Raw genomic sequence first — 19,101 nt, 5'->3', positions numbered from 1 at the left:
GAAAAAAAAAAAAAAAAGGCATGGTCAGGTCATATTTGTATTGAAAGTAGTGAGCTGGTTTGTAGGCCTTAGTAGAAACAGGATCTATTGCTTTAGGTGCCCACAGCATTGACTGTAGCAGATTATCATTGTGACATTAATACCAATCCATTGCTCCATCCTACCAGTAGTCTTTCATGTGATTAAAAATAATGTAATAACTATTTGCTATTTTGTTTTTCTTATTAGAAAGAATATAAGAAGGACTTTGAAGAGTCCATTAAGGGCAGAAACCTTACTGGCTTGGAGATTACACCATCCTTATTACATGTCAAATATGCCACCAAAATAGCAAGCGAGGTAGCAGTTATTCTGTGCTTATTTCCTCTATCAAGTTAGCTAATTCCACTAAGTACTCTCAGCAGCATTTCTTCTTCACCGCTTTCTACATATATTTTGTGTTGTGATCTAAGTTGTCGTGGACATTTATTTTGTTGTTCATTAACTGTATTCATATTTACCATGCCTCTTTCTGACATTCATCAGCCTAACTGTTCCATAGCAGGGTGTATATGTGTGTGCCTTTGCAATTTACCTTGGACAATAATTCCTATGTTCTGCTGCAGTAGTTCTTATATAACCCTGTACAGTACTCTTTGTTGTTTTAAAAAATTCTGTTTACTTTGGAAATTTAGGATTTTTTTTCTTTTAGTTTTAATTTTTGCAACAAAGCTGTAGAGTGTAGTAGAACTCTCTTTAGTCTGGCTTTGCAGTTTTTCTTTTCTTTCTTCTGCAGAAAGAGTACAGGAAAGACCTGGAGGAAGGTGTCAAAGGTAAAGGACTAACAGCTTTAGAGGAGACTCCAGACATGTTAAGAGCGAAGAATGCAACTCAAATCCTGAATGAGGTGCGTCAGGAAAATACCTGAATGCATGTAACAGCTTCCAACTGATAAGTGCTTATGGCTGTGTATTACTAGTATGGACTTTGTCATTCCCTAGAAACTCTTGAGTAGAAAGAAAACAAGAATGTGTATGGGTGACTAAAGGTAAAACCAGGAGCCTGAACGTTTATGTGAGCTCTTTCCTGGCTTTGCTGTTAACTGTCAGGAATACAGGTGGGAAGCAGGTGCTGTGACCAGCAGTCAGATCAGTCAAGAGATGGACTAAACCAGCATTGTGACGGCAGCAAGGCTGAGCGTAGGATCCAGAGTGTCAGTTTTGTAAACTAGGCATCTTAGGTCAGGAGCACTTACCGAGGATTAGGAACTAGGGACCGAGGCTGAGGAAACAAGAAGTAAAGTGAGAGATCAGAAAGGGACTACAGCGAGGGAACCAGACTGGCATTCTTCTGCTCTGGGAGGTGTGCTGTGTAGCAGAGCTCTTTCTGAATGCTCTATGCTTGATGGGTGAGTCAGAAGCACCAGCCACGCTCCTGAACAGTTCCCCCTGCCCAGCACTGACGGCTGAGGCAGCCTTCCCCACTGTGATGGAGAGAGGTGGCCAGCAGGCAGGATGCAAACCTAACAGCTACTCTGGTGTCCTGATGAACCAATGTAATAAACAGTTCATAGTGATGGTTTTCATAGGATAAGATTAGCTCGTGTTTTAAAAAAACATAACATCATCAGGCTGAAAGCTGAAAAAGTAACTTTTTAGTGTTACTTAAGATTTTGCTTCTTAACAAAATACTCTCAAGATAATCGTCTTTACTGACAACAGCATTTTGTACTTAGTAGTGCAAAGTTTTCAAGCTATTCCAAAAGCCTGTATTTTATTATAGAATATTACAGACATATTCAGCAAAGTTCAGCAGAGTTGGCAAAGAGAGATGAATTATGCCAATCAAAATAATGACAAAATAAATTGATTAGACATCAGTGGAAGATCTCTTTGGGAAGAGCGGCTGCTGCAGCACTGAGTTTTTAGGGAGGGTATTTATTCCAGAAGGCCCCAAACGTCACAGAGAATTCTGACACCTTGTATTTTTTGGACATTGCTCAGTGTGAAACATCTGAGCACCTTTCACTACCACATGCATTTCCTACACTACCCGCTCCCTGGTGCTTCTCTTCTGTACAAGTTATTGTTTTGCACTGATCACTGGTCACCTAAAGGAACTTACACTTTGAGATCACTGCAGTGGGAAGGAAGAGCGACCTTAATACAGGTGGCCTGTGGTGTGCTCAGCACACTTTCATGACATCATTTTTGTGTTTAATTGTGAATTTATAACAGTAGCATTCCTATTTTGTGGTGTGATCATGAAATGATCTGAAGGTTGCTATTACATTCACATTAACAAGGTATCTATTTACTGTCTTCATCTACAGAAAGCGTACAAAAAAGCCTTGGACTTAGAAATCAGAGGAAGAGGCCTGACAGAACTGGCTTTGGAGACACCGGATTTTGTGAGAGCAAAGAATGCCACTGACATTGCCAGCCAGGTCTGAATAATATCTCATATATCCCATCTGATTACTTTTTTAAAGGAAAATTTATTAACAGTTTTTTTTCTGATTAAACCAAATGAAAACTGTTGTCAAGATATGAAGGCACCTAAATGTGAGCTTTCCCCAACAGATCAAATACAAACAACTGGCAGAAATGGAGAAAGCCAACTACACCAGTGTTGTCGATACTCCAGAGATTATTCATGCCCAGCAGGTCAAGAACCTTTCGAGCCAGGTATCTTGAGTGAAGCAGTTGAATCGTTGTTCATGTGGGAACCTCGAGTGGACGTAATTTGGAGTGCCTGAATAACATGTCACAACATTCAGGCGATACAGCAGAAAAACAGATTTCTCTAGAGCTGTGATGTGGCATCTCTTACTCTGAAATTCCATTTCAATATTGAGATTAATTTATTTTATTACTGTATAAAATGAAACAATAATTTCTATTGCTTTTAAAATACCAAAGCTAATTTTGTTCTAAGCATATTGAATTAAGTTTCCTACTTCTTAATAACCCAATGTTTAAAATAAATCTTACACAGAGGAATAACCTGAATTTATATCAGACACAGAAGTACTCATGTTTCCATAAAGATGGGCATTATGCAACAGTAAGTAATGCCAGATTGTTTATTACTGCTTTTGTATTAATGGAATGTATTTTGTATTTTCTATCAGAAAAAGTATAAGGAAGATGCAGAAAGGACCATGCCATACTATGTGCCTGTAGCAGACACACCAGAAATGCAGAGAGTCCGTGAGAATCAGAAGAACTTTAGCACAGTATGTATATAAATAATAAACACTGTCACTGTCAAATAATAAAAAATGTTCTGCTTTTTTTCATTTAACAAAGTCACAGTATCACACTTTAATCCCAACTAGGCTTTATATTCTCAGGGCTCTTCAGTTAGAGGGTCCACTATGTATGCAGCAGCACACTTAAGAACCAAAATGATTCTGTAATTTTCTTGAAAAAGCTTCTTGCTGCAGTGCTTTGACAATTCCTTTGCAAGTAATAGTGAATTATACTTAAAGTTGTCTGTTGTTGTCAGTGGAACTACCTGCAAGACTGTGGGGTCAGTAACAGAACTCCTCAGTCTGACTGGAAATCTTTCTTTCATTGTTGAGACTTGGTTTAGGTACAATCTGGCACCTTTCAAGATTTTTCAATTAAATCTAGCTAAGGATCTCCTATTGCTAATTTAAATGAGAATACTTGTAGCTGTGGTACATCTTCATATCACTAACGGTAGTGTTAAAATTACCTCCTTCTAAGGTGTACTTATTTTTCTCACCTTCAAAGAAAACTCTGAGTAAATGTTTATGGAATAAAAACAACATTTGACATTTTACTTCAACTTCTTCCACAGCTTCAGTATCAGTGGGACCTACAGAACAGTAAAGGAAAAGTTACAGTTGTACAAGACACCCCAGAAATGCTGCGTGTGAAGGAAAACCAGAAGAATTTCAGCTCGGTATAGTTATTTTCTGTTTTCTCATTTCAAAGTACTGTTTCATATGTTTCATAAAATAACTATTTTTGGCTCTTATCTTACATGTAGTTATGTTCTTAATCTGCTTAAATGTGCATAAGAATTTTTTCAAACAAAACTAGTGTTACTCCAAGTCAATTTAGCTGGTTTTTGCTACCCCTTTTTATCTACTGGGTTTTTTTGTGGAGTGCCCTGATAGTGCTCCTTCACATCTACATAGCTGTGATATAGTTAAACAATCAATCCTGTACTTAAATTGGCATTACTAGTATCGACCTTTCTTCTGTCCTGTTACCATGTAAGTAGTGTATCCTTGCTGTGTTGCAACTGTCTTTTTTCGGTGAAAAGTGAGCAGTCTGCCTGATTTGTTTCACATTTCCTGCGTTACCATGAAGTGCCTAAAGTCTGCTGCATCATTTTGCTGCTAGCACCGTTACTATAGTAAGTAACTAAGCGGAAGACATTTGTGTAAAACATAGTAAACCAAATCAGAACAACGGGAGCAAATTAGAACAAATACTAGACTTCAATCCCAAAATTAGCCTACAGATGTTGTGATATTCTACGTAAAATGTGTTACTACAGATATAAATGGTCAGCCCCTTTTTTGCACAATGGCACTCATGGTAGGACAGACTTCAGACAGGCAGTGAGGTCATGACAGGAGGTGATCCTCCAGCTTGCACTCTTGTGTACAAATCACTGCCGTGTGCCTGTATTCACCCTCTAGAAGAAAAAATGTTGTGTTTTGTATGCTTAACCTTGTTGTCTTCATTCTAAATATTAAGATTTTATATAAAGAAGATATTGGAACTGGAACTACTATTGAAAAGACACCAGAGATGCAGAGAGTTAAACAAACCCAGGATGCAATCAGCTCGGTACAAAAGAATTGGTTTTTAATACTATACCAGTGCTAATTCAACTTGAAATAATACAGTTTTTTCCCCCTCTTATTTCTTTAAATGTTGCTAACAGTGGTTTGGCAATAATCCATCCAGCTAAGGGTTACATTCTAAAAATCTTTACCTATTCTTGTTACTTAAACAGTAATCTTTCTAATGATTAACATTAATTTTGTTACTTACAATCCATTTCTAAAACAGGAAAGCTCTTACAATCATTTTAATCTCATCCCAAACACAGTTTATTTAGCACAGAATCAAAGAATCATTTAGGTTGGAAGGGACCTCTTGAGACCATCTACTCCAGCCCCATTGCTCAAGCAGAGTCACAGAATTGTCTAGGTTGGGAAAGACCTTGAAGATCATCCAGTCCAACCATCAACCCAACATCAACAGTTCCCAACTACACCAGATCCCTCAGCACTAAGTCGACCCTACTCCAGGTTGCCTAGGACCATGTCCAGATGAGTTTTTGAGTATCTCAAAGGATCAAGACTCCACAACCTCTCTGGGCAACCTGTCCCAGTGTCTGACCGCCCTCACAGTAAAGTGTTCAGATAAAATTTTCTGGGTTTTAATTTGTGCCCATTACCTCTTGTCGTGTCCCTGAGCACTACTGAGAAGAGCAGCTCCCTCTTCTTCATTCCTTCTCACTGGGTATTTATACACATCGATAAGTTCCCCCTGAGCCTACTCTTCTCCAGGCTGGAGAGTCCCAGCCCTCTGAGCCTCTTCACTTGTTAAAGATGCTCCTTACTCATCTTTGTGGCCCTGCACTGGACTTGCTCTGGGAAGTCCCTATTTTTCTTGTGCTTGTGAACCCAGAACTGGACACAGAACTCCAGATGTAGCCTCACTGGTGCTGAGCAGAGGGGAAGGATCATCTCCCTTGGCCTGGCTCATGGTCAGCTTCTTGTCCCCCAGGTCCTTCTCTGCAGAGCAGTTACCCCCAGCACGCACCCCAGCCTGGGGTTGTTCCTCCCCAGTTGCAGCACTTTGCATTTCCCCCGTTGAAGTTTTTGAGGTACCTCTCAGCCCATTTCTCCAGCCCGTTGAAGCCCCTCTGGGTGACAACACAACCCTTAGGTGTATCAGCCAACCCTCCCACTTTTGTGTCATCTGCAAACTTGCTGAGGGCGCGCTCTCTCCCGGCAGCCAGGAGGATATTAATTGAGGATGTTAATGAGGATGTTCAACAGACTGGGCCCCAGTATAACCCCAGGGATACACCCCTGGTGACGTGCCTCCAACCAGCCCCTGTGCTACTGATCAGAGTGCTCTGGGCCCAGCCCTTCGCTCTGCACTTAACTGATCCATGCTTTGTTAGCTTCAAAAAACTCTGTCAAAAGCCTTGCCAGAGCATGTCTCATAAAGCTGTTGTATTCTGTACAAAAATTGTAACACCCTAAAATTGGAATAATTGTACGTATTGCTTTTCTTTGGAAATTTATAACTATTTTTCATGCTTTGTTTTCAACGCTGATGTCATTTCAGTATAAAAGTTACTAACGTTTCAGCCGTTTGTTTCATGTGTAGTATGTTAAGTATGTTCTTGTGAAATGCTGTTGTTCTTTTTATTTTTTTTGTTATGCTAAAGTAGGGATGCAAATAGCACTATAATTGTTAAAGGTTTGTATGGTGACTCCCACCTTGGAATAAGATAAATTTTTACAAATCCAAAATAATTCTTTCATTGGTCGAGAGACCAAATGGTATCAGGTTCAAAGGTATTTACACCTGGGTTTAGAAATTCCTTTTAGTGAAGTGCCATTCACAGTGACATCTCCTCAACAGCTAACGTTACCTTCTGACAGATTGCTTGTGAAGGTGCTGGGAGTACTTCAACAGCAGCTCTCTGCTCATGTTGAAGCCATTTTAAGTTTTCAGTCTCTGTGAGATCAGGATAATGCTCTTAAAGTATCCACATACGGATCCGGGTGCCTATTTCAGTGCTATTAGACTAAAACTTTTAGAAATTATTTTAAATTTTTAATATCATGGTTTTTTTGGAACTCAGTGTAAGAAACCTTGAAATGGTTCAGTTTTATAAATCAGTGGGGTTGTTCTTGCTGAAATTAAGCTACTGGGGGATGTTAGATGCCCATATTTTAAGCTTCAATTGAAAAATTCTGGCTCAAACAAGGCTCCTTTTTACCTTAAGCCAAGTTATTGTTAAAGTGCTTTGTAGGAGTGTGGCAGAGTTTTCTGTTAGATAACTGTAATAGAAAGTTCCTTGATGATGATTTCCTGAGATATTCCAATCCCTGATGATGTAGTAGCTGAGATTTGAATGGGTTTATAAAGTGTAAAGGACCCACGTTTCTTTATTCATGTAACTTGTTCCACAAGCATGCGTCAGCTGTGCTTTAATGTCAATCCTTTTCCTTTTTTTTCACGTCTGTGCCTTTGTAGATTAAGTACAAGGAGAGTATTGGAAAAGGAACTCCAATTCCTGATCTCCCAGAAGTGAAGCGTGTCAAGGAGACACAGAAGCACATCAGTTCGGTAAGGGCCGCTATTTTCTGTTTGCCTGTTTACTCATGCAGAGCTCAAGCTCCATCCTTTGGTAGTGTTTGTGGGTATTTTTTTTTTTTTTAAAAGAGAATGGATCTCTTAAATCCCTGTATTCAGCAGCAGGAAGTGTAAATATCTTAATTTTGCAGTAATCATTACAATCAGCCATTCTCTTGCATGACTTTTGTGACCTTTTCTAAACATAAAACTAGAAACAAAAATTACCCAGGTGACATCTTACAATTAGTCTCCAAAAAAAAATGGATCAGCTAGTCAGAACTTTGTGGAAAAAAAAAACTTGGAGACTTTTTTTGTAGTCACAAACCCTAGTAACAATTCTAAATGGAATCAGCACCTGGCTCTTCCCATGTCTAGTTAAGTGTAGATTTTAGTAACAACAGCTTGTTCTGATTTTGAGCCACTGCTGCTTTACTTTGATCTCTGCATACAGAACTGAGGCAGGGTATGGATTTGTGGTTATTGGTACCTCAGACATTTGCTATACAATGCTGAGGAGCAGCGACACCCATACAATGAGTATCTTAACAATTTTCCATTCCTGATTTTATAAGTACTGTTTCCCTTTTGAGCTGCTTGTGACATTAATGTGTTATACAGCTCACTTTTTGCACAAGTGAGTTGGATTTTTTCAAATGATTCTTCATTTTTTCGAACCTTTTACATAATCTGTTTTCCCTTTCCGTGATTGCTTTATTTTTTGTATTTTTTCATTGTTTCAATGACACCAAGCAGTGAAGGGGGTGTTTTTTGTTAGCTTATTTTGTTGCAAGTATTTGACTAGTTGCAAGAAGAACCATGAAGGCATTTGTAATGTATTTCTACATGGTTATCTTTTAAACCAACCCAGGCATCTCATGTGCAACTGCTTTCATGAAAAATGCAACTTGTTTGAATCAAACAATTAGAGGTTAAGTTAAACCTGGGAATATTGAGAGCTAAAACTCCATTGTTTTTCTTACTAGAGACCTAAAGCAAAATAAAATAATGGTGTTCCAAACAGTTAGACCAAAATGAAATACTTTGTATTAAACCTGTCTATAAAGGATTCAACTGGTTTTTAACACCATAAAAAACCCCCAAAACCTCCAGAAATGTTGACTGTCTGAAAAGTAATACTATTACATTTTCCAAACTAAGAGTAAAAGCAAAACGTATCTACTTTTCATGCCAGGTCAGCAGAATATTTAAATTAGTGTCCTACTGTAATGAAGTAGTCTATGGACTGCAGTGTGTTCAGACACCTCAACACAGACATTAAGTACTTTGTTGAGCTGGTGACCATCCTTACACAGACTGAGTAAAATAAACTGTGCACGTATTACCTATAATCCCAGATTATATTTGCCTATAAACCAGGTAAATGATCTGTCCAAATGTACTGTAGTTGTTGTGGAAGGACTGTGATCTTCTCACCTTGCTGGGTGCTTGTGTTCTGCAGGTATTGTACAAAGAGGACCTAGGGACAGGTATCCCAACTCCTGTCACTCCAGAAATAGAGCGAGTCAAACGCAATCAAGAACACATTAGCTCGGTATTTAAAAAAAAAAAAAATCAATTATAACAACTTATTTTTTTTGCATAACATCCTAACATACAATCTGTTTTTCTTCAATGGTTTAGAATCGCACCCTGCTCCTGACTTTTCCATGGCAATATTTTTAACTCATTTATATTCCACCTGTCTGTGCTTTAACTTTTTTTTTGTGATTTACAACTTTACACGTGTTTCTTTTAAGAACCAAAACTGGAAGTGAGCTGTGAAATTAACATGGTGTTTCTCTCCATGTTTGTTTTATCTTAACTCTTTATCTTCTAGTCTCTCTACTCTTATATTTATGGAATAATCAACCGTCAGCCTCGTCCTTAATATTTGCCTCTAGAACAAGTGTGAAATTAATTTAAAAGTGAGCCTAACACTCAACATAACTCACAAAATAGTCAGATTTAATGGTTTTGCCTGCATTGAGTGCTGCTTTTTTTTTTTTTTTTTTTTTTTTTTTTTTTTGGAAACTTTCTTGTACCTCACAGGTGTTATACAAAGAGGGCTTAGGGACTGGCATCCCAACACCGGTCACGCCAGAGATGGAGAGAGTCAAACGTAATCAAGAGAACATTAGCTCGGTATTGCTAAATAAACCAAACCCTACCGTTTCAGATGCAAATCAAGTCCCTTTAACTCCTCCATATTAAATTTTTCTTTCAATTCTTTGCTGAACTTTAAACAACCCTTTCTTAATCAAACCACTAAAACCCTGTCGTTATCCTTATATTTTAATTTTTAGCTCAGTCTGACTTGTCATTAAATTGTTCCAGCTGTGAGATTTTAAACTCATTTACTTGAAGCTGTTAAGCAGTGCCTTATTTTATTGCCCGGTCAATAGTAATACTCTGAGTGTTGTCACTCTCCTCAATAACCAAGTGGATCCTTCTAACAGCCTTCTGATTGCCCACGCTGGCTGCGCTGCAAATGAAAAATGAACCATTAACACTTCCTGAAGCAAAGGCATCTAATGGAACTAGCGGGTGCTGTCTCTTCTCCTGGTTTTGCTGGGCTGGGTGCTTTCTTATATCCTACAGGTCTTTATAAGAAAACCTAGGTGGCATCCTCATATCACTACAATGTGAACAAATGATGCATATGTGTGGGAAAAGTACTATAGTAATGAATTTCTATCCAGATTGACGCGTTCCAGTCAGTTATGTCATAATTTTGTTGCATATTTCTGTTTAAATTAGAGCAGCTTACAGCTAATTCTGACTCACCCTGACCCAGTTCAGACATGACAGATAAGAAATTTAGTCTTGGCTTGAGATGAGTAGGAGAGTTCAGAGCAGCCACTGCTGGTAAATGTTTAGCTACCGTGAATGGCCTGTGAGGCCATCACAGCTCTCTTTTATACTGCTTGAGCCTATTTAGAAATCTTAGAGCAAAGCTGTCACGCAAGATCTTTTGTTTGAGTGAGGAAACTCCTTTGCAAAAGAGTTTTCAGGTGACTTGGCTCAAGCTGTGCTTTGCACAAGACACTCCTGCAGTTCTTGCTGGTGTGATGTGCACCTAGATGAGATGACAGCAAACCTCACAGTAATATTAGCTGATTATTTTCACTGACTTTTTTTTGCTAGCCTTTGAACAAGGCTGACAAAACTGTTTTCCACACTTTGAAGTTAATTATATTAAATTGCTTGTCTTCTCTCTCTCTCCTTCCAATCCTCCTCTTTCCTATCCTTTCCTTTTTTTTTTTTTTTTTTTTTTTTTTTTTTTATTTATTTTTTTTTTATTACTTCCCTGTTGCTACACAGGTGTTGTACAAAGAGGGGCTGGGGATTGGAACCCCAGTACCTGTAACTCCTGAGATGGAGAGGGTCAAACGCAATCAAGAAAACTTTAGCTCGGTACTTTTGTTGTCATTTAAGAAACAAAGTTTCCTAGAACTATTTAACACCTGTAAATTTTCTAATTTTTCTAATTAAATTATAAACATACAAATATCCTGTTCCTACTATTAAATTTTTAAGTCATATTTTATATGTTTATATTTTATATACTTATCTAATTTTTTTGTATATAATTGTAACACTTGATGCTTCATGTCCTTTAATTTTTTTTTTTTTTCCCTGAAGCTTAAGGTATTTTGAGTTTTTTTTTAAAAAAAACACTGGCTTCTATATTTGCTTATTTCCATTCCTCTAATTATTATTCTGTTGAAACATACCTAAAAGTATGCAGTATTTCTAGCTATCAGAAGAGTTCCTCTGAATTTATCACAATTGTTAACTGTCTTATACTTCCTAATTTTCCCTGCGTTTCAGTATATTTAGTGGGCATAAAACACGGTGTGTTACCTCCATCAAATGCAGTGGGGTTTTTTTGTTCTTAACTTTTTTAAACTCCCATGTTACCCCACAGGTGTTGTACAAAGAGGATCTGGGGACAGGAACCCCAACACCTGTCACTCCCGAGATTGAAAGAGTCAAACGCAGTCAAGAACACATTAGCTCGGTATTTTTTAATTTGAAAAGCTGAGAATTCCCTTTTAATCTGTTTTACAATCATTTTAACACCAAAAAAATACTCTTGTATTTCCCTGTAATCAATTTACACAGAAAAGAATATCCTCTTCCCTATGTTTTGACAGTTTTTCCTCTGTGATTGTTTCTTACTTTGTTTTGATTAGATCATCTTACTAATGTTAATTTTTAGATCCTGTGTTTACATCTTTCTGTTGACTCTGAACATGTTTTCTCCTTAATATCTGCCTTTCCTTTGCTTAATCACTTCACTCCTTGGTGGCTGTTTTTTCTCCTGGTTTTACCCTATATAAAAACTAAAGGGTTTATTGCCTGATACAAACCTGTGGCTCTGACCTCATATAACAGCGGTCTGACACACGCTGGTGTAACCTGCTGTGATGTTTATGGAATGGGGAAATGACCCAGAATTGATTTCTTTATTCCTCTGCGTGGTCTTTGATGCCTCCTTCCTTTAGGAAGACTTCAGTATTGGTGCAGAGAGACAGGGGCCCACATCTCCAGCTGGTGTAAACCACTCTAGATATGTTGGCAGCACTGGTTTGCGGGGTAAAAAATTAGTGCTGTAGGATGTGGCTCAGGGTGAGGAGATTGTCACGTCAGCTAGGAGAGCACCAGTAATTACAGCTGCTCAGGGACCCCTGTCACACACAGGCCTTCATTATGACCGTGGCTCTGTGTCCTTCCTGTGAGGGGCAAACACTCGCGTCTTCGCTGGGGAACTCTGGGCACTAAGTGGCGTTTCCCTCGGGGAAGGGATGGCTCGGCCTTGAGCTCTGTCTAGACAGAAAACTTCTGGGAGGGCACATGAAGACCTGGTCCTTCAGTGACTCGCGTAGGGGCGGGGAAAAGTTTACCTCGGTGCTGGTGAAAAGACAACAATACACTGCACTAGACTTTATCTAAGGCTTTAACGTTCCACTCACCAGTTTCAAATGTCCCCCTGGAGAATCACTGGCGCAGATGGGGAAGGTGTTCTAGCTTTCTGGTAGAAGTTGTACTGGTGATTAGTGTTTATCCTTAGAGTTTTACACTAGCGTGTTCTCTTTATGGATGTATTTTTAATCCCTTGTTTATCCAGGACATCTCAGAAAGCCACCTCTCATGTTCTGCGTGTTCTCCCAGCAAACAGAGTGTTACTGTTGTTTGCTTGTTCCTTTTTCTTTTTTTAACACAGCCCTGTTACCCCACAGGTGTTGTACAAAGAGGATCTGGGGACAGGAACCCCAACACCTGTCACTCCCGAGATTGAAAGAGTCAAACGCAATCAAGAACACATTAGCTCGGTATTTTTTAATTTGAAAAGATGGAAATTCCCTTTTAATCTATTTAAAAATACTTTTAACTCACACACAAAAAAATCGTTCCTCTATAATCGACTTACACAAAAAATAATATCCTAGTCCCTTTAAAATTTTTTTCTTCCATGACTGTTACTTACATCATTCTTGTTCTTTTTTATTTAATCATCTTAATAATAACTTTTAATTCCACCTTTCTTTTGAGTCTGATTATCTTTCTTATTTTTTCTTACAAAACACCCCGTTTTCCTTTTCCTAGCAACAACAACCCTTTGTTTTGTTTTGTGTGGTGTTTTTTATTTCCCTGATTTTACTTACTTTATACATGAGAACTAAAGGGTTTATTGCCTGATACAAACCTGTGGCTCTGACCTCATATAACAGCACTCTAATATGTGCCGGTGTAACCTGCTGTGATGTTTATGGAATGGGGAAATGACCCAGAATTGATTTCTTTGTCCTTTGGTGTTGTATTTGATACTTTCTGCCTTTAGGAAGTCTTGAACAGTCTACTGTTGCACACAGTTTTTCTGTATAACTCCTGAGAAGCCAAGAGAGGAGCTATTCCAGCTTTCTGCCAGAAGGCATTGCAGAGTGTGGGTGTTTAGCTGGATAGTTTTAAGGAACACTTTAATTTTTCTCCTTTATTCCAAGCTTTGGCTCGGAGCGACTTTGAAAAAGATGCAATCTGTTTTCTCAGCAAGCTGCGTGTTACTGTTGTTTGCTTGTTCTTTTTTTTTTTTTTTTTTTTTTTTTTCAGCCCTGTTACCCCACAGGTGTTGTACAAAGAGGATCTGGGGACAGGAACCCCAACTCCTGTCACTCCTGAGGTTGAGAGAGCCAAACGCAATCAAGAACACATTAGCTCGGTATTTTGTGGAGGAGGAGATGTATTCCCTTTAACTCCACTTAAACAGAACTGTTTAACCTTTATTAAAAATGAACAATTCCACTCCTTACTTCCATGTAATCAACTTATAAAAACATCCTTTCTTCCTCACTTTACTATATTTTCCAACATTACTGATCTAACCCTTCTTCAAATATGTTATTATTTACATTATTCTAAGTATTTTTAACCATTTTGCTTCCTGTTCCAACTTCCTTTTTTTTTTACGTGTTTGGTTGTTGGGTTTTTTTTAAATCCCATTGGTTTCCTGTTTTAATGCTGTTACGATGGAAGAGGGAGGGTCTGACTTTTTATCAGGCTTCAGTGGTAGCCCAAAAGCTCTCCTCCACCATGAAAATGTATTTAACCTAAAAGGCTTCTGTATTGGATTTGTTGCACGTGCCAAGATAAAACCAGGGACCTCTTTGCTCTCAGACCCTCACGGGTGCAATGGAATCTTACAGGGTTAGTTTTTAGGGCACATCAGAGCAGACTGAGCTCCAGCAGACTTAAATATGTTGGATGTAATTATTACAGAGTTGTGATTATGGTTTTTTGGCTGCTTCTTGTCACTACACAGGTGTTGTACAAAGAGAGCGTGGGGACTGGAACCCCCACTCCTATCACTCCAGAGATGGAAAGGGTCAAACGCAATCAAGAAATCTGTAGCTCGGTACTTTGCTAAGAAAAAAAAAAGTTCCCTTTAACTCTATTTAAAAGAACATTTTAACAGTTTTAATAAATGGACGATGTAACACTTGTTCCAAAATAATGCTGACCCCGGATCTGAAGCATCTGATTACTTCTTACTCATGTCTTACTGTGGTGTACAGTGGTGGCTTTAACTTCTTACAGTTTTTATTGGTTTTCAAGTGATTTTAATGCCCTGTTCTAATCCTAAAAACACTTAACAAACTCCACTTGTTTTCTCCGCAATGCTGACATTTTTTTTTTTTTAAATTAGAATTTACATATTCATAACATACTCAGCCCCCCCATATGGTATTGTTGTGGTCTAGTTTCTGTATTGCTTGCTTACACTATTTATTTCGAGTGATCTTGTAGTTAAAAAGCCAGTATGCCAAACCCTACTTCTCTAGTAAAACATGGCTAAGTACCTTCTTTAAAAATATAGATATTACCTAGGCCCTGAGAAAATAAGCACAAGAAAAAAAAAATGCCTTAGGCTTTGTTTAACAGCTTTTTATTCATTGTTGTTTTCTTTGGCTCCTTTCTTGTGTCTCACAGGTGTTGTATAAAGAGAACATAGGGAAAGCCACCCCAACACCTGTCACTCCCGAGATGGAAAGAGTCAAACGCAATCAAGAAATCATTAGCTCGGTATTTTTAACAGGAAATCAGTTTCTAAAGATCTGAATGACCTGGTTAACAAACATACCTGTAGCCGTTCAGTAATCTGTGCTTCCTAACTTTATAAACCGAATCTCCTACCTTCCGTGCTTACAACCAAATCCCGGTATCTTCTATTTAACACTGCCTGATGCAGGATCTCACTAGAACCAGGTTTGACCTTTTTTGGATGGATATTGTTTCTCTGCAATTTTTTTTAACCCTTTCTCACTACAAGTGTGCTTTCAAGCGGAGTTGATCCCACACAGGGTCCATTTCTGCATCCTGGTAATTAATAGCAAAGCTCCCCTTGCTTCTTTTGGGAACAGCACTGTGCCCCACCTCTAACCCTTCCTAAGTGTAATGATTCCAAAGCTCTAGTGTATGCTGGTTTGGTTTTGTTGTTTTTTGTTTTTTGGGGGTTTTTTTGTGCCTTTTTAATGACATTTGGATACTCCTTTGTATCCTGTAGGTTTTGTACAAAGAAAATGTGGGGAAAGTGACCCCAACACCAATCACTCCAGAGATGGAGAGAGTCAAACGCAATCAAGAAATCATTAGCTCGGTACCTTAAAATAGATGTGTTTCTTTTTTTCCTTTGTGCTTATATCTTAAAAAAGTAACATTCTAACTCCCTACTGAAAGTTGATTTTCATTTTAAAAAATAGATATATTTGTTTCTGCAAATTAATCGCTCTTCTAAAATAAAATTACTTTAGTGTTAACAATCTGATCCATAAATCTAGGCCTTTCCTACAACTCAGTCTGTGTACTTGTGGGCTCTATCCAGACAATATTAAGAACTGGGCATCCTTTGGTGAAGGTATTCAGGTTTCTCTCTCTAGGTTTAGTGTTTAAGCTTTTATTGGCTTTTTGGGGTACTTGACTTTAGCAAAAACCAAACAAACAAGAAGCCCAACCACCCCCCAAAACCAAATCCCACCTCTCCAACCCATGTGAGATTGTGCTGCTGTGACAAGTGACTTTGGATGCCTTCAACTGACACAAAGGAAGGAGCCTGTTCCTGGGCCGGTTCCTGTATCGGTGACAGCTCTCGGGTGGCCTCAGGGACTGGGTTGATGTGTAGCTGTAAGGGTGCAGGGACCATCCTTGACACCCTCCTTTATCTGGCTGCCCAGCGTCAGTGTGGCAACACAACTCCCTCCTCCCTCTCAAAAAGGTCACAGATTGCTTCGAATACAGGTAAAACAGCAGAGAAAACATTTCTGCAGTAGTTCTCTAGGCCGCAGGCAGCTTCCCTGGGCCTATGGAGCCATCGTCACAGTTGTAGCTGGATAGAGCCCTTCGTTGTTAACCAGAAAAATAAGCTTTTCTTTCACAGTTTATTTTTCTTACCCTTCCTTACAGCAGTAGATGTTTGGCTTTTGTGCAGTGCTGCATATCATAAACAGTCGTGACTTTTTCGAAACTTGATAACAAAGTAATAATCTGTGTTCAAATCCTTTCGATTCTGGGGGAGTTTTTAAGATATTGGATACATCTTCTGTATCCCACAGGTGTTGTACAAAGAAAACTTGGGGCGAGCAACCCCCACACCAATCACTCCAGAGATGGAGAGAGTCAAACGCAATCAAGAACACATTAGCTCGGTATTGTCTGGAAGAAGTAAAGGGGATATGATAGAGCACCTTTTATTTTTTTTTTTTTTTAAATAACTGACTTAACTCTGTCTGATTTTATTTAACCTTCTAATTTTTTTCTTTCGAATTTAGTAATCTCTTAAAATTACAATACCTAAAAGATCTTTTTTTTGTTGTTGTCAATTAACTTTTTAATACTATTTTTCCTCTGATCTTTTTTTTCTTTCATAATGGATGGTGTTTATTCTAAACCCAGTAACATTACAGTTTTTAAGTTGTACCTTTGTGACTTTGAGTTACTTTGTGATCTGTAGGTTGTATACAAAGAAGGCTTAGGGAAGGCAACCCCCACACCCGTCACTCCAGAGATGGAGAGAGTCAAACGCAGCCAAGAACACATTAGCTCGGTACTGAAAGAAGAAAGACAATCACCTGCTATTAAAAATAACCATTCTAAGCAAAAACTCCACTTCTAATTTAGCCTTATTCTCTCAGTTTTCCTTGGTTTTGCCTATTTTCCCCCTCGATTATTTTTTTTTTTACCTTTTGCTCTAGCAAGTAACTTTTTAGACGCTTGATTTCCCAAGATCTTTTCTACCCCTGCAGTGATGAGTATGCTTAAACGATAACACCACTTACAGACTGAGCCATGAATTATTCCAGTCTGATTTGTGACCACCTTTTTGTCCACCAGGTTTTGTACAAGGAACACCTGGCAAAGGGAACGCCAACACCGATGACTCCAGAGATGGAGAGAGCTAAACGCAATCAAGAAAACATCAGCTCGGTATGTTCTGTTCAGCCAGTAAATGAAAATACATTAAAAAGTAACATCTCAATCCCTGCACGGATGGTAACTACCCAGCTGCTTACTTTGGAAGTATGAACTGCACTAAAATCAAATCCCTGAATACTTGCTTTTTATTTTCTGCTGCAACAAATTTCTTTTTGTATCATTAACGGCTTTAGTTTATTGGGGTTTTTTTAAACAGTTGAGTTTCAGATAGTACGTGTTGCCTTTGAAAGTGGCCAGAGAAGGGCAACGGAGCTGGGGCAGGGTCTGGAGCACAGGTCTGCTGGGGAGCGGCTGGGGGAACTGGGGGGGTTCAGTCTGGAGAAGAGGAGGCTGAGGGGAGACCTCCTGGCCCTCGGCAACTCCCTGCCAGGAGGGGGCAGAGAGGGGGGATGAGTCTCTGGAGCCAAGGCCCCAGCGCCAGGCCCCGAGGGAATGGCCTCAAGCTGCCCAGGGCAGGGTCAGGCTGGCTCTGAGGAAGGATTTCTGTGCAGAAGGGGCTGTTGGGCGTTGGAATGGGCTGCCCAGGGCAGGGGGGAGTCCCCGGGATCCCTGGAGGGGTTGAAGAGTCGGGCTGAGCCAGCGCTGAGGGATCTGGGGGAGTTGGGAACGGTCAGGGGGAGGGTCATGGTGGGGCTGGAGGAGCTTCAGGGGCTTTTCCAACCTAGATGATTCTGGGATTCTTAAGGTCTCTTGCAAACATCTTCTGGTTTTACAGATCTTATACCATATAAAATATTTATTCTTCAGTAACAGTATATTCTGTATTAAATTTCTCACATTCTCTGTAAAAGATCATAAATCTGGAAATGGGCTGCTTCAGGCTCTTCTTTACTAACCTGTTACTCCAGAAGTAAATCCCAACATACCCCGTCTTGTAAATGTTTATACATAGATCATAGAACCACAGACTGGTTTGGGTGGGAAGGGACATTAAAGCCCATCCAGTCCCCTCCCCTGCCCCGGGCAGGGCCACCTTCCTCTAGCCCAGGTTGCCCAAAGCCCCGTCCAACCTGGCCTTGAATGTTGCCATGTTTTGCTCCATAAATCCAGCAGGGCCTCATCTGCAAGTGTTTGCAGAAGCATGATTCAACTGTCATCTCTCAAAAAAGAAACCCTACAAACCCAGCAAAAAGTGTAGTATTTCAACAACAAATACAGGTCTAGTTATATTGTCTGTTTCACACTTTGCTGACGTCAGGGTAGTACATGTCAAAAATAGGAAAATATTACCTAGAACATTAATACTGCATTGTCTGTTGTTACAAGGCTAAAAAAGGCTCTTTTCGTTAAAAAAAGGAACGTTTGGGATCAAGTCCAGAGCTGTCCATGTCTCATAATTAAGAATTTTGCTTTGCATTCTGATCTTAAAGACAGCTGACAGCTCCTGCTGCTTTTTTCTTTCTCCCCTCCCTTCTTTCCCAGGTTGCTGCAGAGCAGCTCATTCCTCATCATGCAGAAATAGTTTTGTGCCCTGCACTCATTTCCTTTTTCCCTACCTGGCAGGTTCTTTATTCAGACAGTTTCCGGAAACAAGTCCAAGGCAAAGCTGCCTACGTCCTGGATACACCTGAAATGCGGCGCGTGCGAGAGACCCAGAAACATATCTCTACAGTAAGTGCTGTTCTAGATGTAATTTTAACTTGGCAAGTGATTTAAATAAAACCATAACCCTTGTTCCAGAGACATTCTGGGGTTGGCAGCTCAAGGATAATGTAGACACAAGTTAGGTTCCCCAAATTTCTTCAATGGGATTAGGTGCCCTAAG

The 19,101-nt window shown here is 39.4% G+C and overlaps 1 protein-coding gene across 1 annotated transcript in view; it reads left to right on the top strand.

The window, feature by feature from the left end:
- Positions 1-19,101, top strand: part of NEB (nebulin) — a 112,202-nt gene that overhangs the window by 90,254 nt on the left and 2,847 nt on the right. Inside the window, exons 106-125 of the mRNA XM_026852536.1 lie at positions 229-339; positions 776-886; positions 2,312-2,425; positions 2,562-2,666; positions 3,113-3,217; positions 3,808-3,912; positions 4,719-4,811; positions 7,248-7,340; positions 8,809-8,901; positions 9,399-9,491; positions 10,671-10,763; positions 11,278-11,370; positions 12,593-12,685; positions 13,477-13,569; positions 14,170-14,262; positions 14,838-14,930; positions 15,412-15,504; positions 16,457-16,549; positions 17,235-17,327; positions 18,840-18,947. Of these exons, the coding sequence (XP_026708337.1) occupies positions 229-339; positions 776-886; positions 2,312-2,425; positions 2,562-2,666; positions 3,113-3,217; positions 3,808-3,912; positions 4,719-4,811; positions 7,248-7,340; positions 8,809-8,901; positions 9,399-9,491; positions 10,671-10,763; positions 11,278-11,370; positions 12,593-12,685; positions 13,477-13,569; positions 14,170-14,262; positions 14,838-14,930; positions 15,412-15,504; positions 16,457-16,549; positions 17,235-17,327; positions 18,840-18,947 (1,968 nt within the window). The remainder of the gene's footprint in view (positions 1-228; positions 340-775; positions 887-2,311; positions 2,426-2,561; positions 2,667-3,112; positions 3,218-3,807; positions 3,913-4,718; positions 4,812-7,247; positions 7,341-8,808; positions 8,902-9,398; positions 9,492-10,670; positions 10,764-11,277; positions 11,371-12,592; positions 12,686-13,476; positions 13,570-14,169; positions 14,263-14,837; positions 14,931-15,411; positions 15,505-16,456; positions 16,550-17,234; positions 17,328-18,839; positions 18,948-19,101) is intronic.

This window comes from Athene cunicularia (assembly GCF_003259725.1).
Source record: "Athene cunicularia isolate RWA chromosome 7 unlocalized genomic scaffold, athCun1 chr7_part1, whole genome shotgun sequence".
NCBI classification, from domain to species: Eukaryota; Metazoa; Chordata; class Aves; order Strigiformes; family Strigidae; genus Athene; species Athene cunicularia.
This window is presented reverse-complemented; position numbering and strand designations above follow the sequence as displayed.